We start from the raw sequence: 16735 nt of genomic DNA on the forward strand, positions 1-16735 counted from the left end.
GCCCCAAATTCCATAACAAATCTCCACCTTGGGACACAACTGAACAAACTTCCAAACACTTCCAACTTCTTTCATTCACTTTAGCTGGATTAGATTCACCAAATCCATACAATACTTCAGTTTTGAACCGGGTAACACTTTTGTAAGCATATCAGATGCATTGTGCTCAGTTGCTACCTTTTGAATCTTCACCGAGCCTTTATCAACCTCATCTCTCACAAAATGCAGCTTGACATCCACATGCTTACTCCTCTCATGGAATGTTTGATGTTTGGATAGACATATAGCACTATTTGAATCACATAATATTGTCACAGTTTCTTGATCAACTCCAAAATCAGAGCAGATCCCTTTCAGCCATATGCTTTCCTTTACAGCTTCAGACATAGAAATGTACTCAGCTTCAGTTGTTGAGAGAGCCACCACAGATTGCAAACTTGATCTCCAACTGACTGCAGCACCATACAAACAGAATACATAACCAGATTGGGACTTCCTTGTGTCTATATTGGTTGCAAAATCAGAATCACAATATCCCATCAGAGGCTGCTCTTCAATTTCCTTACTCCCATCAAACAATATTCCATAATCCTGAGTTCCATTTAGGTATCTCAGTATCCATTTCAAAGCATGCCAATGCTCCAGACCTGGATCAGCCATGTATCTGCTGACAACACTTATTCCTTGGCTGATATCTGGCCTTGTACACACCATGGTGTACATGATACTTCCCACTATGTTTGCATATGGGATTTTATCCATTTCTCTTCTATGTTCATCATCCTTTGGGCTTTGATTCACACTGAGTTTAAATTGTGGACTCAGTGGCATGCTCACTGGCTTACTTTTATCCATCTAAAATCTCTTGATCACATTACTGATATAATCCCTCTGAGTCAGCCATATCTTCTTGTGATGTCTGTCTCTGATAATTTCCATCCCAAGAATCTTCTTAGCATTCCCAAGATCTTTCATCTCAAACTCAAATTTCAGATCAGATTTCACTAGCTCCACCTCTTCCTTATGCTTAGCAGAAATCAACATATCATTTACATACAATAGTAGATATGCCACAGCAACTCCACCTCTTCTCTTGATGAATACACAGTGATCATACAAAGATTTCTCAAACCCAATTTTCTGCATGAATTCATTAAATCTGAGATACCACTGCCTTGAACTTTGTTTCAGCCCATACAAGCTTCTCTTCAATAGACATACTTTTCCCTCATCCCCTGGTTGAATGAAGCCAGGTGGTTGTTCCATGTAGATCTTTTCTTCAAGCTCTCCATGAAGAAAGGCTGTTTTAACATCAAGTTGCTCCAATTCCCAATCTCTTTGTGCAACAATTGCAAGCAAAATTCTGATGGAGCTGTGTTTAACCACAGGTGAAAAAATCTCATTGTAGTCCACCCCCTCTTTCTGTGTGAATCCCTTAGCCACCAATCTAGCTTTGAACCTTATTTGATTGTTGTTGGAAACCTCGATTTTCTTCTTGAAAATCCATTTACATCCAACTGTTTGCTGATCAGTTGGCCTTAACACCAAAATCCATGTGTGATTCTTGTACAAGCTATCAATTTCCTCTTGCATAGCTAATAGCCACTGATCCTTTTCTGGGCTTCTTATTGCTTCCTTGTAAGTTGAAGGCTCATGATAGTCCATCTCCTCAGCTATAGCCAATGCATAGTGCATCATATCAAACTCCTGAAATCTGGAGGGAAGCTTGATTCTTCTTCTGGGTCTGTCTGTGGCAATCAGTCTCTGTGGAGTCGTGCTGTTACTTTCATGTTCAGAGGATCCACCAACATTGGTTTCTGGTGAACATCTCATAGCATCTGATGTAGATTCCCTCTGACCCTCCACCTCAAACTCAACAGTCTGAACTTGCTTCTTGAGGAAAGGCATTTCAGATTCCCTGAAAATAACATCCCTACTAATCACCACTTTCTTATTTCCCTCCTCACAGCACCATAATCTGTAACCTTTAACTCCAACCTGATAGCCTATCATCACACATCTGAGAGCCCTTGGCTCCAACTTTCCTTGTTTGATATGAGCATATGCTCTACACCCAAATGGCCTCAATCTGGAATAGTCTCCACAAGATCCATACCATCTATTATCCGGAGTCTGATTCTCAATAGCAGCAGAGGGACATTTGTTGATTAAAACAACAGCAGTGGAGGCTGCTTCTCCCCAAAATGGCTTTGACATTCCAGATGCTATCAACATGCATCTTACCTTTTCAAGAATGGTTCTATTTATCCTCTCAGCAACCCCATTCTGTTGTGGGTTGTGAGGGACCGTTCTATGCCTTTTAATCCCCTTTCTCTTACAAAATTCATCAAACTCATGGGACAAGAATTCCAGCCCATTGTCAGTCCTAAAACACCTCAAATGTTTTCCTTTCTCTAACTCAACTGCAGTACACCATTCTTGAAATCTCTGGAATGTCTCTGATTTTTCTTTCATGATCATTATCCAAACCTTTCTTGAAAAATCATCAACAAAGGATAAGAAATACCTGCCTCCTCCAATGCTATTTACTGGTGCAGGGCCCCAAATGTCACTGTGAACATATTGGAGAGGCTCTGTTGAATTATGTTTGCCTACTCCATATGGCAGCTTCTTGCTCTTTCCTAGAATGCACTCTTCACATGATCCAATGGCTCTTTGTATCTCTGACTCAGCCATCTGAATAATGCCTTGCTTTACCAGCTGCATCAGCCCAGTGTCTCCCACATGGCCCAGCCTAGCATGCCAATTGATGGTCTGTTGAGTGGAGTTAGCCGATCCAGCTACTGCCTCAGCATGTAGATAATAGAGTACATTTTTTCTGACAGCCTTCATGATCACCTGGCCATCCTTTGTGACAATCATCTCTCCACCAAAAAGAGTCAATCTATAGCCATTCTTCTCAAGAAGACCCAAGGATATCAAATTCCTTTTAATGGATGGAATGTATCTCACATCAGTGAGAGTTCTCAAGGATCCATCATCCATCCTCAAGGATATCTTCCCCACACCAACCCTTAACATCACAAACGTGATCATCTCCAAGCAACACCGAGCCATCTGACTCCTTCAAATCCATGAACCACTCAAGATTTGAGGACATGTGGAAACTGCAGCCAGAGTCCATGATCCATAACTTGGATATGGGACTGCTCTGGACCACATTCAGAGCTCTAGCTTCTTCAATTTCTTCAGTGATAGCTGCAGTTCCTTCTTCCTTATGATTTTCAGCTTGCTTTTTCTTCCAAGCAAAGCAATTTTGTTTGATGTGTCCTGGTTTCTTACACCAAAAACAGCTTCTAGTTTCCTTTTGGTCCCCATCTTTTGTGGATTTTGGCTTCCATTTATCAGATGATGGTTTCTTGAACTTGAACGGTTTCTTTGAGGCTGCTTTCACATTCAGACTCTCAGCTGCATGATCAATCGGTTTGCTGATGGATTTCTGCATTCCTTTCAATTTAAGTGCAGAATACACTTCCTCCAAAGTCACCTTGGAATCTCTCCCCAGAAGTATGGAGTCTCTGAATTGTTCAAAATTCTGAGGCAGAGCATTCAGCAACATCAATGCCTTATCTTCATCCTTTATAGGATCATCAACACCCTCAAGATCATCCATACACTTTCGAAAATCTTCGAGCTGATCGGCCAGATTCTTGGAGTCAGTAAATCTAAAGTTGAACAATCTTTGCTTGAGATGTAACCTATTGGAGATCGACTTCTCCATATAGATTTTCTCCAATTTCTCCCATACTCCTGCGGCATCACCTTCTTTCTGAACTTCCCTCAAAACCCTATCACTGAGGTAAAAGACGATCGAGCTATACGCCTTATATTCCAGCTCCTGCGCTTTCGTCGCATCCACCCCCTCAAGTTCCTTCTTGTCCGTCTTGGATTTCACATAATCCCAGACTCCTTGCTGCATCAAAACAGCTCTCATTTTCAATCTCCACAGGCCGAAATCATTTTCGCCGGTGAACCGCTCAACATCAAATTTCGCGGTAGACATTGTCGAATGCGTCGTCTTCTCTCGTTCCCACAGACGGCGCCAATTTGCAATCGCTATCTTAATACAATCAAAACCAGAACTCGAGCACAGCCAAGATCAAACTCGGAACGAACAAGAATACAATACACAATTGAATGAAATGATTAAGTCAAGAAAACACTCTGAACTCGGATGAAAAATGGTGGAGAACTTTTATTCAATGTATGGAAGAATTCTAACTAACACAAGATGAAAAACTCTTTCTCTCTTTTGCTAGTTACAGCTCGGCTCCAGAAGTGAAGAATCTAACTAACTCCCTCTCCTTTCGTACTCAAATAATTGTGAGGGAAATACAAACGAAAAATACATGAATTTGCATATTAGTCCCCGAACTATTGCATATCAGTCCTTGAACTTTCTAAGTTGTTCACAACCCATAGAATGATAGCTTGAAACTCATAGAATGATAGTTTCCAACTACAAGAATGATAGTTCAGTTTTGCCCCAAATTCCATAACAAACTCAACCTAGAAAATGTTATCAATATACCTTCTAGCAATACAATACACACAAAAAAAACTAGAAGGAAGTACACTAAAGTCAAAACACAACAATAAATTATAAATTATGAAACTAAATAATAGAACCACAGTGTAGCCGAGTGGAGGAAGACTCTATTCGCAAAACAAAATATGCCCCGATAAGGCTTTCGCACTAGGCTTGTTGTCCTCAAAAATAAAATGGTTTAGCCTCAAATCTAGCAACACTGCTGACAAACAAACTCCTGACAAACTAGAAGAGATGGTTGTGTTTTGTGAAGGCATAGAATGTCTCTCTATTTATAGATCAATACAGACTTAGCTCTGCCATCGTCTCGCTATTTATATAAACTAGGCCACTATAGGAGGATCGATTAGGGGTGGGTCGATACGATATATCGTATCAAAAACGTTGTATCGTATATCGTATCGAAAATATCGATATGAAAGAATTTCATATCGTTATCGTATCGAAAGTTTTGATATATCGAATTTCGATATATCGAACTTTCGATATGGAGGATATCTATATCGTTATCGTATCGATATTTCGATATATCGAAAATATCGATATATATATCGTACCGAAATTCGATATATCGAAAATATCGATATATATCGATATATATCGTATATTCGATATAATACAATATATCGCGATATAAAGAAATTCATATCGTTATCGTATCGAAAACTTACGATACGGTATCGTTTCGTATCGAAAATTACGATATATCAAAAATCCGATAATTTTTCGATATTTTTCAATACGATACGAGCGATATATCATTTTTTCGATATTTTTCCCAAGCCCTAGGATCGATACAGAGTTAACTCTGTCATCATTGCTACAGTATAATGGTCGAACGTTATGAGCATATAAAATAATTAAATTGGTCTGAGACTATTAAGAAAGACTAAAGTCCAATTTTGGTCCCTTACATTTGCCCTAAAATTATTTTTAGTCTCTTACATTCAGTTTGTGACCTTTTGGTCCCTAGCATATTGTTTTGGAACCTTTTGATCCCAAACAAGGTCACAAACTTAAAGTATGAGACCCGAAAAGAATTTTATGGAAAATGTAGGGGACCAAAATTGAACATTAGTCCAAGATTATAATTAAGTTATTAAATTGGTCAAACATTTTGACTCTTAATTTTAACAGAAAATGATTATTTGGACCAAAACAATATGTTTGGGACCAAATGGTACCAAAACAATATGTTATAGACCAAAAGGTCACAAACTTAATGTATGAGACCAAAAAGAATTTTAGAATAAACGTAAGAGACCAAAATTTGACCTGTCATTAAGAAATACCAATTGCCAAGATCCAAGTCAACGACACCCGACACATGGCACGAGGCAAGCTAGCTGGCAGCGAAGACGCGCTAGTGTGTGTTTCACAACTCATTACTTGTGTACATAATTATGCACTTAGAAATGAAACCTCTTTAAATACATGATTTAATGAAGGTTCATTTTCAATAAGTACTCCTTGTGTCCTATCACAAGTGATCAACTTTCCATTTTGGGTTGTTTCACTACAAGTGATCAATTTCCTTTTTTAACAAAAAACAAAACTTTAATCACTCTCTTACATTATTTCCACTCTCTTACTTTATTCCCTCTCTCTTACTTCCACTCTCTTACTTTATTCCCTCTCTCTTACTCCCTCAGTCCCTGAAATTTGTCACTTATTTCTATTTTCGTTCGTCCATAAAAATTTGTCACCTTTTACTTTTACTTTTTTTTATAGTGGACCACATATTTTATAAATTCATTCCCACTCACATTTTAATATAAAACTAATATATCAGAGTTGGACTCACATACCACTAACTTTTTCAACCCACTTTTTATTATATTTCTTAAAACCCATGCCAAGTCAAATGGTGACAAATTATTAGGAAGGAAACAGTACTTTATTTTCTCTTTATCTCTCTTACATTTTCCTCTCTCATACTTTATTCTCTCCACTTTAACTCAATATATCATTTTCTTAAATCTTGTGCCCAAAATAAATCCATCACTTTTGGTGGGACGGATGGAGTATTATATAACACATTCACTACAAAAAACTTACCTCCTCCGTTCCATACTAGTAGGTCAAAATTTTCATTTTGGGCGTTCCATAGTAGTAGATTCATTTCACTTTTTTGGTAAAAAGTAACACACTTTCTCACTCTTACTTTTACCCCTCTCTTACGTTATTCTCTCTACTTTTTCCTCTCTCCTACTTTATTATTATTTTATTTAATACATTACATATCTTTTTGTTAATCTCTGTGCCGGAAAGAAATGCCTCAACTACTATGGAACAAAGAGAGTATATTTTAAGGACACAAGAATTGTGACGCAATAATTGCGTTGGAAATTTTTTAAAAATAACAACAATTAAGGACACAAAAGAAAACGTCCTTAAATTAATGATAAACTAACTTGGTCTTCTATTTTTTAGGACACTTTAGTTTGCGTTCTCTAATTTTAGTTTGGACACCAACAATAAGGAAGCTTTTTAAAGTGTCGGTGGTATATTTAGAAACACAAATTAACGTCCTTAGATGCATTAAAAACATCCTTAACGGGTTTTTTTTGTTGTAGTGATATTTAATCTTCACCTTATTATTTCATATTCAAATGACAAACTTTAATTCACTATTTCTCTCTCACTGGGAATTGGTTTAAGAAAATGAATAGGTCACGGTCATCTACTCCAAATGTAGGTCGATTCTATAGTATTTAAATTCACAAAATTAAGTCATTTGTCACTCGTATGACCTGGTTAAGCTGCGTAGACAGGTTAGATTCTACTACCGTCACACCTTAAACACTTATAAGTACATTAATAAACGATTAATGCGTATGCTTGTACACTATATTGGTGCCGAAAACAAGATTCCTCCATTACTATAATTTGTCTTGTACTTATACTTATACTTATCTTATACTTATAAGAGTGTATTAATGTACTCCCTCCGTCCCTTATAATTTGTCACCATTTGACCCGGCACGGGTTTTAAGAAATATAATAGAATGTGAGTTGAAAAAAGTTAGTAGGATGTGGGTCCTACTTTTATATATTAGTTTTATAATAAAATGTGAGTGATAATGAGTTAATGGAGTATGAAGTCCACTGCCAAAAATAGTAAAAATGAAAGGTGATAAATTTTTAGAGACAGACGAAAAAAGAGATAAGTGACAAATTTTCAGGGATGGATAGAGTATTCGCGAATGGAGATCGATATATGAATTAATATAGGGATATATGCCCTTAAGTCATACTAGAACCAATATTCTTTCCAAGAAGGGACCACCAAGATCAATTCCAGTATGTTTTTTAGGGTTCTTGATGTTGAAATTTCAATGGTTTCAATGCACAGAACTAATCAAATTAAATACCCCACAATTCCTCCAACTACTATGCATCCTTTGAAACCCTAGTTATTTGATTGAAAAGTTGAGCTAATATGTTACCAAATTATCATTAAAAATATTGTGTTACTTAGGAATTGTTCAACTAAATATATTTTACATAAATGATTTTTTATATAGTAAGAGAAGCAAAAAGATATGTGGTGATCGATGGTGTAAAAAGGTGCACTAGTTGAAGATATGTTGCTTCTTATGTTCAAACATATTTATGTAATTTTTTAGTGGTCCAACGCCAAAACCTTGATATATATGGGTATTGTGGATGTGGATTTTAATGATGTAATGGGAGTTAGTTTTTTATATATGAATTTTGTGGGGTTTGACCATTTAATAACTTGTTTTGTACACATTTGATCATCTGCATATTCACTGTCGTGCTTTAATTTTATGTTTTGATTCACCTGTGCTCGTAATGCGTGTAGTTAAACAAATGCTTAGTGCTTAAATTGGGTAAATTGCAAAAATGTCATCTAAGTTTAGTAAAATTCTAGTAAAGTACAACCTCCATCCCAACTTGAATGAGACGTTTCATTTTCGCACGTGTTTTAAAAAAATGATAAATAAATAGTTGAAGTGAAGATTAAATAATGTAAAAGAAAGAATAATACAGAAGAGACTTTACTCTCTCCGTCGCAAGAAAGATGACCCTTCCTTGGTTAGCACGGTAGTTTATCCAACTTTATTTTTTGTGTTAAATAGAGAGAGTAAAGTAAGAGAGATATAATAAAATAGAGATAAAATTTGTTTTCATTTTTAGTAATGGGTTATCTTAGTTGAGACGAATGAAAAAGAATAGTGAGTAATCTTCAATGGTACTCCCTCCTGTAGAAATCATGGAATAAAATATGTCCGGTCAATGGATTTTGACCAAATAATAAATGTGACAAGACATCTAATTTTTGAAATTAAATGATATAGGGTCGATCTACATTTTACGTAGATAAATGTAGTATATTCACTTTCTCAAATCCGATTTCCGGTGAGTGAGAAATAGTGGATTAAAGTTGGGCATAATTAGCTTTTAATTAAAGCTTGGAATTGGAGCTTAGGGAATAATTAACTAGTGTTAATTATCCCACATAGGAGAAGTGACACATCTTTTAATGTGCTTAAATTAAGTGACTTTATGTTACTTAATAATTATAGTGGACCAAGATGGGTGAAAGAGCCCACACGCCCGCGCCGCCGCCGCCCGCCCGAGCCCGTGCTCGTGGTCGCGGGCCTCGGTCTCGGTCTCGGTCTTGATCTTGATCTTGATCTTGATCTTGATCTTGATTTTGGAATTGGACTTGGATCTTGGCAATTGGTCTTTGGGCTCGGGTCTGGACCCATAATAATCTTTTTAGACCACCTCTGAGTCAGCAATCCAAGTGGCTTGACACATCGTCAAGCGTGGCACAGTCAAAGCCTAAACGGCTGCCACGTGAGAAATTCACACGCTCCACACGCGAAAGGCACACTCCTGCCACAAGCTTGTAACCGCCGACGGTTACGAATGAGCCATGATGAGCCTTCATGGCTTGGTTGACCCTGCATGATGGCTTGGCCTATAAATAGGCTAGCCATTCCACTGCATTTCATACACCATATATCACAAGCATACTTCCTCTCTGCATAGTCTTTTCGAAGCTCTGCCCTCTTCCTCTTCCAGTTCGCCGGAGCTCGTTCCAACTGCGGTGTTGCAACGAACGAGACGTAGTCGTTTTATCTTTGGGGACGACGCGTCAAAACCGAGAACACTACCGGGGCGTATCTCGTCTTGCGGAAAGAGGCCTTCCTTGACTCGGCTAAGTTCATCTTTACAGTTTCGAATTTCTTACTGTAATTTTCGTTTCTGTTTTTTCTTTTCTTCGATCTTCTCTCGGGTTGTATTATGCCCGGTTAGTGTTGTTTATAGCTAGATTTCCAACACCTCTGTCCAAGGTAGTTGAGTCATTTTCTTTTGTGGTAAAAACTTTATTCACTATCTTACTTTACTCTATTTTCATCTCTCTTGCTTTATCCCCTCTCTTACTTTCCTATCTCCACTTCTAACATTTAACAAATCAATTTCTTAAATCTCGTGCCCAAAAAGAAATGCCTCAATTACCTTCGGACGGAGAGGTATTATTTTTCTAAAACACATGTGAAAATAAAACATCTCGCTTAGGTTGGATTAAATGTGTTACCTTTTGGTCTCAAACAATATGTTTTAGTTCATAATTAACATTTCAATTAAAACTTAATGGTCAAACATGGTTTAACTAAATTAGTGACTTAATTATAAATATGATAAAATATTTCACCAATAATAAAAATTAAATTTTTTAATATTTTATAAATTTTAATTCAATTTAATTTTTATTAGATAAAAGAATATTCTAATACTATTTTTTATTATATGTAAAAATTATTATATGAATTTTGATATTTCTTATTATAGATAGAAAATATTTTATAAATTTAATATTAAATTAATTGGGTTAATCTAGTTAATTAGATCATAATTAAATTATTAATTTGCTAAAAGATGGTTGACTATTAAATTTAACACAAATGTTAGTTTTGAACCAGAACATAGTTTTTAAAACTAAAAGGTAACACACTTAATATACAAGAATTAAATTTAAAAATTAAATTAAAAGAATAAATTTAAGTGTTTACATCGTAACTTTGATACCAAGTGTTTACACACCTATCAAGTGGACCTAATATGGAATGTTATGTAATGTGTAAACAAGTGCTGCTTACACACCTAATTTAATTGGGTGAATTGTAAAAAGATATTAAGTTGAGTCAAATTATGGTCAAAATTATATATTTTTATATTATACTTTGAAATTTTTTTTATTAGTTTTCCATAATTTATTCTCGGGGAGTGTTCTTTAACGTGTGTAGTTAAAAAAGTGTTTAGTGCTTACCCACACCTAGGGATGTCAGTATAGCCCGAAACCCGTGGGCTGACCCGAATAGCCCGCTAAATTTATAGAGTTAGGGCTGGAAATTCCTAGCTCGATAAAATCAAAACTCGATTAGCCCGCATCCGATTTACCAGCAACTCATTAGGGCCAGACCCGAAAACCCGATGGGCTGGCCCGAAACCCGATAAAATTTATACTCCTAATTCTACTTTTTTAATCCTAATTCGGCACTTTATTGATTAATTTTATAACATAGATAGCTAAAAAATAACTTTTAATTTTATATTAAATATATAAGTTATATATTAAATTTTTATTAATATAATAATTGATAAATAAATTAAAAACTTCAAATTCACTAAAAAAATATTTAAATTTCTAAAATATGCATTAAAATTTCACGAAATATATCAAATATTAGTATTTGATCATGTTTATGATTGATTTTAAGCATATATCTCAAATTTATCAGAATTAAATATTTTAAATTTTATGAATTTAACTATTTTTCGTCATTATTTATTGGATGATCGCATGTTAATCTTATCGGTAGTAACCTGATTAACCCGCTGGGCTAGCCCGAAACCCGAGCTTTTAGGGTCAGGGTTGAACTTCTATAACCCGAAAGAAATCACAACCCGATTAGCCCGCACCCGATTGACCCGGAACCCGACCAGGGTTGGCCCGAAACCCGACGGGCCGACCCGATTGACATCCCTACCCACACCTACTATTATTTAATTAGGTAAATTGCAAACAACCATCAAATTGAGTCCAATTCTGGTCTATTATGTATTTTTCATAAATATCTAATTATATCAAAATTTTAATATTTTTCTTTATTTCTATAATTTTAGAGTTGGGGAATGTCATGCAATGTGTGTAGTAAACAAGTGCTTACACACACCTACTTTAGGGCGTGATCGTACTCCTGTTTGCAAGATTATATCCCATAATTAAATTTGTATTATGTATGGTTCATGATATTCAATCTTATGACTCAATCATAGACTATATTTTGCTACTATTTTATGTAGGAAATTGAACACCACCTTAGTCAATTATATTTTGAAATCTCGCATATACAAATGTTACTTCAACATCGTCCGCCACTGTGGGTGCGCGGACGACGGACGATGCGTCGTCCGCGCCCTAAGCTTAGTCCCCAGACGAAGCGCGGACGATAGGGCATCGTTCGCGCCATCGTCCGCCCATTGTGGGCGACGAGGACGATGGAGCGGACGATGCAACGCATTTTCCTTAAAAATGCGTTTGCCGAGAGTCGAAACATGGTCTATTGCTTGGAAGGCAATTATCCTAACCATTGGACTACAAACGCTAATTGAGATATTTTGAAAACTAATTATTAAAAATGCTTAGTGCCTTACTAATTATTTGTTAGCTTCGTTAAAGTATGCCCCTAAATAGTTTTATATTTACACGAATTTATTCGCAATAAGGTTATATTTAATTAGTATGATTGGGAAATGAATAAATAAAATTATGATAAAAAAGTAGAATTCGGTGAAACGAGAATTTGCTTCTTCGAGTTATTAAGATGATTAATTTTATAAATGAAATGAAGGTTTTTCCCAATTTTTGTAGTTATTTAAATATTCAAATAAAAGAAAATGTTTAGGCGCCCCACTGCAAGTGGAAGGGTAGAAGGATAAAATGCTGACGTGGCGGTGCATAGGGCGGGTTTTAGGGCGTACCTTAGAACGCCCCACTGTGGATGCTATGAGATTATTTAGTAGGAGGGGGTTGACTAGGATTTTTTATAAATTGTGGTTTTGACTTTTGACCAAAATTTATCCACACGTGGATAATATTTTTAGCAATTTGGATAGAAACACCCCCACAATATAATCTACCAAACAATTAAAGTTACATGAAATGCTTAGGGTCTGCAACTTTTTCTTCCTCCATTTCTTTTAATTTATTGATTGGAAATATTCAGGTACTAGCATTTCATAAACATTAATTAATTAGCGACTCTTTTCCTTTTTTTATGATATTTCTTAACACAAATACTAGCCAAAATTAATTTACATCTTTTGTTAACAAAATTATTCCTTGTCATGTGAATGTATATTTCAAAAGAATCACATTAAATAACAGATTAAGGCTTCCTATCTTCTTTCTCTATTGCATGAGAGTACTTACATTTTCAGATTATAAATTCATTATAAGCAACAATAACATGAGCTTTTCTTCAAGCTGCATAGCAATGGCCTCTTCACCTGCAGTTTCACGAGGAGCGAGACGAATGTGTATGGCTCGACCCGTCTCTCATCCAATCCGAGCTGTGGAAGCACTTCAATGGCCTCATCACCTGCACAACATCCACTTATTTTTTACTCAAACAAAATCGAAAATCAGAGGAAGTCGTTTCACGAGGGAAAGGAACGAGACGGGAAGTACCTTCCAACGCCTCCTGTGGCCAAATCGGTTGTAGATGGCATCCAGTCGGAGAATGATTTGCTTAAACGTCGGCCTTTTAGCTGGATTTCCGCTCCAACATTCCTCAATCAAACTGCAAAAAACTCATAATCAATAACTCCACACGATACCGTTCTATCACGTTGAATCTTTGAAATATTGGCTTCTTGAGAGTAACTTACTGTTTTAGTCCGTGGCCATAGAACTTCGATGAGGCTTTGAAAGGAGGGCGCTCCTTTTCGCAATAATACCTGGGAACTTCGTGGTCTTCCTTCGAATAGAATGGCGCGTATCCTTCAATCATCTACACACCAAAAAGATCGATATATCAAAGTCTACTAGGGGAAAAAACGAAGCCAGTCCATTACCTCCTGTAGAATCAATGCAAACGAGAATACGTCTACTTTCGTGTCATACTCTTCGTTTCTGAAGACCTCTGGTGCTACATAACGATCTATTTATGACGAACAGATGAGTAATCTAAGCATCCAATAATTTGTTTGAGACACGATTATAGTAGTTTGAGATTGGAACTCACAAGAACTGTCGTGACAAGCAAGAGGCGTGTCTTCTTTGATTCTGTTGGCGACTTTAAGGAGCTTGCTAACTCCAAAGTCTGCAACCTTAAGGTGACCGGAGTCGTCCAGCAAGATGTTCCTGTTATCTCACTTGAGCATATGAGCATATGCCACGATAAACTCATACATATGCGAACACAAATACATAAAGAAGATGGAAACTACAAACTTACGAAGGCTCAAGGTCACGATGAACAATTGCTTCGGATTTAATTTCGTGGAGATAGTTCATTCCCCTGCACACCAGTAAAACCGCAAGATGACTTTACTCGTCTTCTTATAGAAAAGGTGCATTTAATTATGTTTGGACGAAATATAATTATGGCGAACCTGGCAATATCCATTGCGAATCTGAGAGCTGTTGCAGGTTTTAGCGGACCTTTCCTCTTTAAATATTCTTGGAGGTCGCCCTGCAAGATTGAGTATACATTAGATTAACACGAGAATTGATTTCAAAGCTATAATCAAAGTGTTCTGCTGCTTCGATAAACACCTTAGGTAAGTATTCGGTCACAATCATCATTGGACTGCTCTGTGTGACAGCGCCAAGAAACTGTACAACGTTCGGGTGTCTGATTTTCTGAAGCAATGCAAGCTCGTGCCTAAAAGCTTTGCTGCAAAAAGATTGCACTTAATGAGATGACGGTACGTGTCAAAAGCAATACCTTATATTTGAGGAACTCACACTTTGTCCTCAATAGCAATTCCTTCCCCAAAAATTTTCACAGCAACCTTGGTTCCACGCCACAAAGCTATCCGATACGTTCCCTGCCATGAAGTACTTGATCATCATCTATTGCATAATTCAGCATACAGTCGAATGATATGAAAAGAATAGTAAATACCTTTGTTATTTCAACACTACCGGTGAAATCAAGTTCGTTGGAATTGATCTCATACTCTGGGACCTCACGGGCGTTTTCAACGTGCATAGGAGCCATCTAAAGGGGAAAACCACGACATGTTAAGCCCTAAGCAGAGTGAGAGAAATATGACATACAATTTTCGGACGAGTAGGCAAACTGTGTGGTGTGCATAAACGACTTACAAGATCCTTCACACCATACTTCTCCAATAGTTTGATTATGCTGTTGTTTTTATAATGTATGGCGTCTGCAAGTGGCTAAGAAATCAAAGCAAGATTAGCAAATTGCATCTGTCATAGTGACTATAAATCAGCACCGAGATTCTACCACAAAATAGTCGAACAACTACAAAGACACATAAATTAGAAGTTGTATGCTACATAACTTGTTCACTCCATGGTGATTATCTCAAACTATTGTAACGATCTGTATAAGAAACCTATGTTTCATTGCATATATGGGCAGAACACCCTTGAAGATCAGTTTCATCCTCACAAAGATCACAAATTTGACACAATAACAACGAGTAAATCGAGGCACAAAATAGAGCAGCGTTCGTTACACACATACACAAATTGCACAGAAAGGACACGAAAGCAATCATCACCACACCATCCATCCATCCATCTCACAAACACACACATACGCATACATTGCACAAAAACACGAACACAAACACAACTTCACACAATGTGCATAAATCAAGAACTAGCACACAAACTCAAAAAAAAACATGCTTTGAGGCTCAAGATGGAGCTTATACCGTGCTCCCCCACCGATCACAAGAATCCACCTTCGCCCCATTCTCAAGCAGCAGCCGAGCAACATCATCATACCCCTGGCAAGCAGCAACGTGAAGCGCAGTCCGGTGATCAATATCCCGGAAATTAACATCCACACCAGACTCCAACAGCTCCCTGATGCCATCCAAATCACCCCCATTCACCAAATACATCAGCTTAAACCCGGGATCAATGTCAATCACATCAGTCTCCTCATGCTCCTCCACATCATCAAGCTCCTCGTAGTCCCTCACCGGCGCCATCGACGATTGCTTCCACAGACTAAACTTCGCCGCCGTTTCAGACTCCATTGAAAAAACTTATCCAACTATATCAAGAAATTCAAGAATTCTTCAATTAACCTCTGCAAAATCAAGATATAAGAACTCAAAGATGCAAAGACCACATTTTTATCGAGATTTCTTCAGGAAAATAAAGGTCTGCAATACAAGCTACTGAATTTTCGAATTGGGAAACGAAGTCTATACCTAACGAGACTGAAAATGAAATCAATGTCCAAACCCTGCAAGTAACGCCAAGAATCAAGAATTTAAACCTTTTAAACAAATAGCTCAAAGATGGAGAATCACGAGAAACCCACGAGCTCTCAGCAAACCAAACATCGCCAAGAAAAAGGGGGGAAAGCTTTTGCACGAACTTAACACGGATAAGTAATGTGCATTTTTCTACATCTATATTTATATAGGTTGACGAATTTGTTACAGACAGAGGCGAGTGGCTTCACGCGCTGAGAAAAGTGTGCGAAATGGATAAAACAATTTTTGAAACAGCATGAAAACGTTAAGTTAGTGACATCAACTACCAAAGTCTAGTTGGCAACTTGTAACAGTTGATTTTTGAATTGACTATTTCACAAATTTTATTTATTTTATTACAAAAATAAAAACTGAAAGGTCAAATTATTCCGCTAGAGTCGTAGTTATCCTTCTTGTCAATAAAACAAATTTAAAGAAAATCATTTGTTTTAGTACCTGTTGGACATACTAGTTTGTATACATGGCAACGACCAATAGAAGTTTTGAAATTATTTTGTAATTGATTCAGACATTGTACAAAATATATCTATGCTTTATCAAAGAACTAAGAAGATTTTTTTATTGGTCCAATTCAATTTGGTTCAGCGTTTCAATTCAATTATGAATGTTTTGTCTAGATAGGAGTATCATTTT

The 16735-nt window shown here is 36.7% G+C and overlaps 2 protein-coding genes across 4 annotated transcripts; both read right to left on the minus strand.

Moving 5' to 3' along the window:
- Positions 1-75: 75 nt before the first annotated feature.
- Positions 76-855, minus strand: LOC121784143 (secreted RxLR effector protein 161-like). The gene has a single exon (XM_042182324.1). The coding sequence runs from the start codon at positions 853-855 to the stop codon at positions 76-78; it is 780 nt and encodes a 259-aa protein (XP_042038258.1).
- Positions 856-12937: 12082 nt separating this feature from the next.
- On the minus strand, positions 12938-16222 carry LOC121783464 (integrin-linked protein kinase 1-like). Of its 3 annotated transcripts, none has more exons than XM_042181545.1 (13): positions 16102-16222; positions 15527-15873; positions 14946-15020; positions 14743-14838; positions 14583-14665; positions 14391-14511; positions 14228-14307; positions 14071-14133; positions 13858-13976; positions 13688-13773; positions 13502-13623; positions 13302-13413; positions 12938-13212 (listed from the first exon to the last, which is right to left on the minus strand). In XM_042181545.1, exons 2-13 carry the CDS (start codon positions 15854-15856, stop codon positions 13129-13131), a joined length of 1371 nt encoding a protein of 456 aa, XP_042037479.1. In that variant the 5' UTR covers positions 15857-15873; positions 16102-16222; the 3' UTR covers positions 12938-13128. The 3 variants fall into 3 exon arrangements, with proteins under 3 accessions (XP_042037479.1, XP_042037478.1, XP_042037480.1); XM_042181544.1 differs by having other exon boundaries at positions 16034-16216; XM_042181546.1 differs by having other exon boundaries at positions 15527-15909; positions 16034-16216.
- Between the last annotated feature and the right edge of the window lie 513 nt (positions 16223-16735).

Source organism: Salvia splendens, chromosome 21 (genome assembly GCF_004379255.2).
Source record: "Salvia splendens isolate huo1 chromosome 21, SspV2, whole genome shotgun sequence".
NCBI classification, from domain to species: domain Eukaryota; kingdom Viridiplantae; phylum Streptophyta; class Magnoliopsida; order Lamiales; family Lamiaceae; genus Salvia; species Salvia splendens.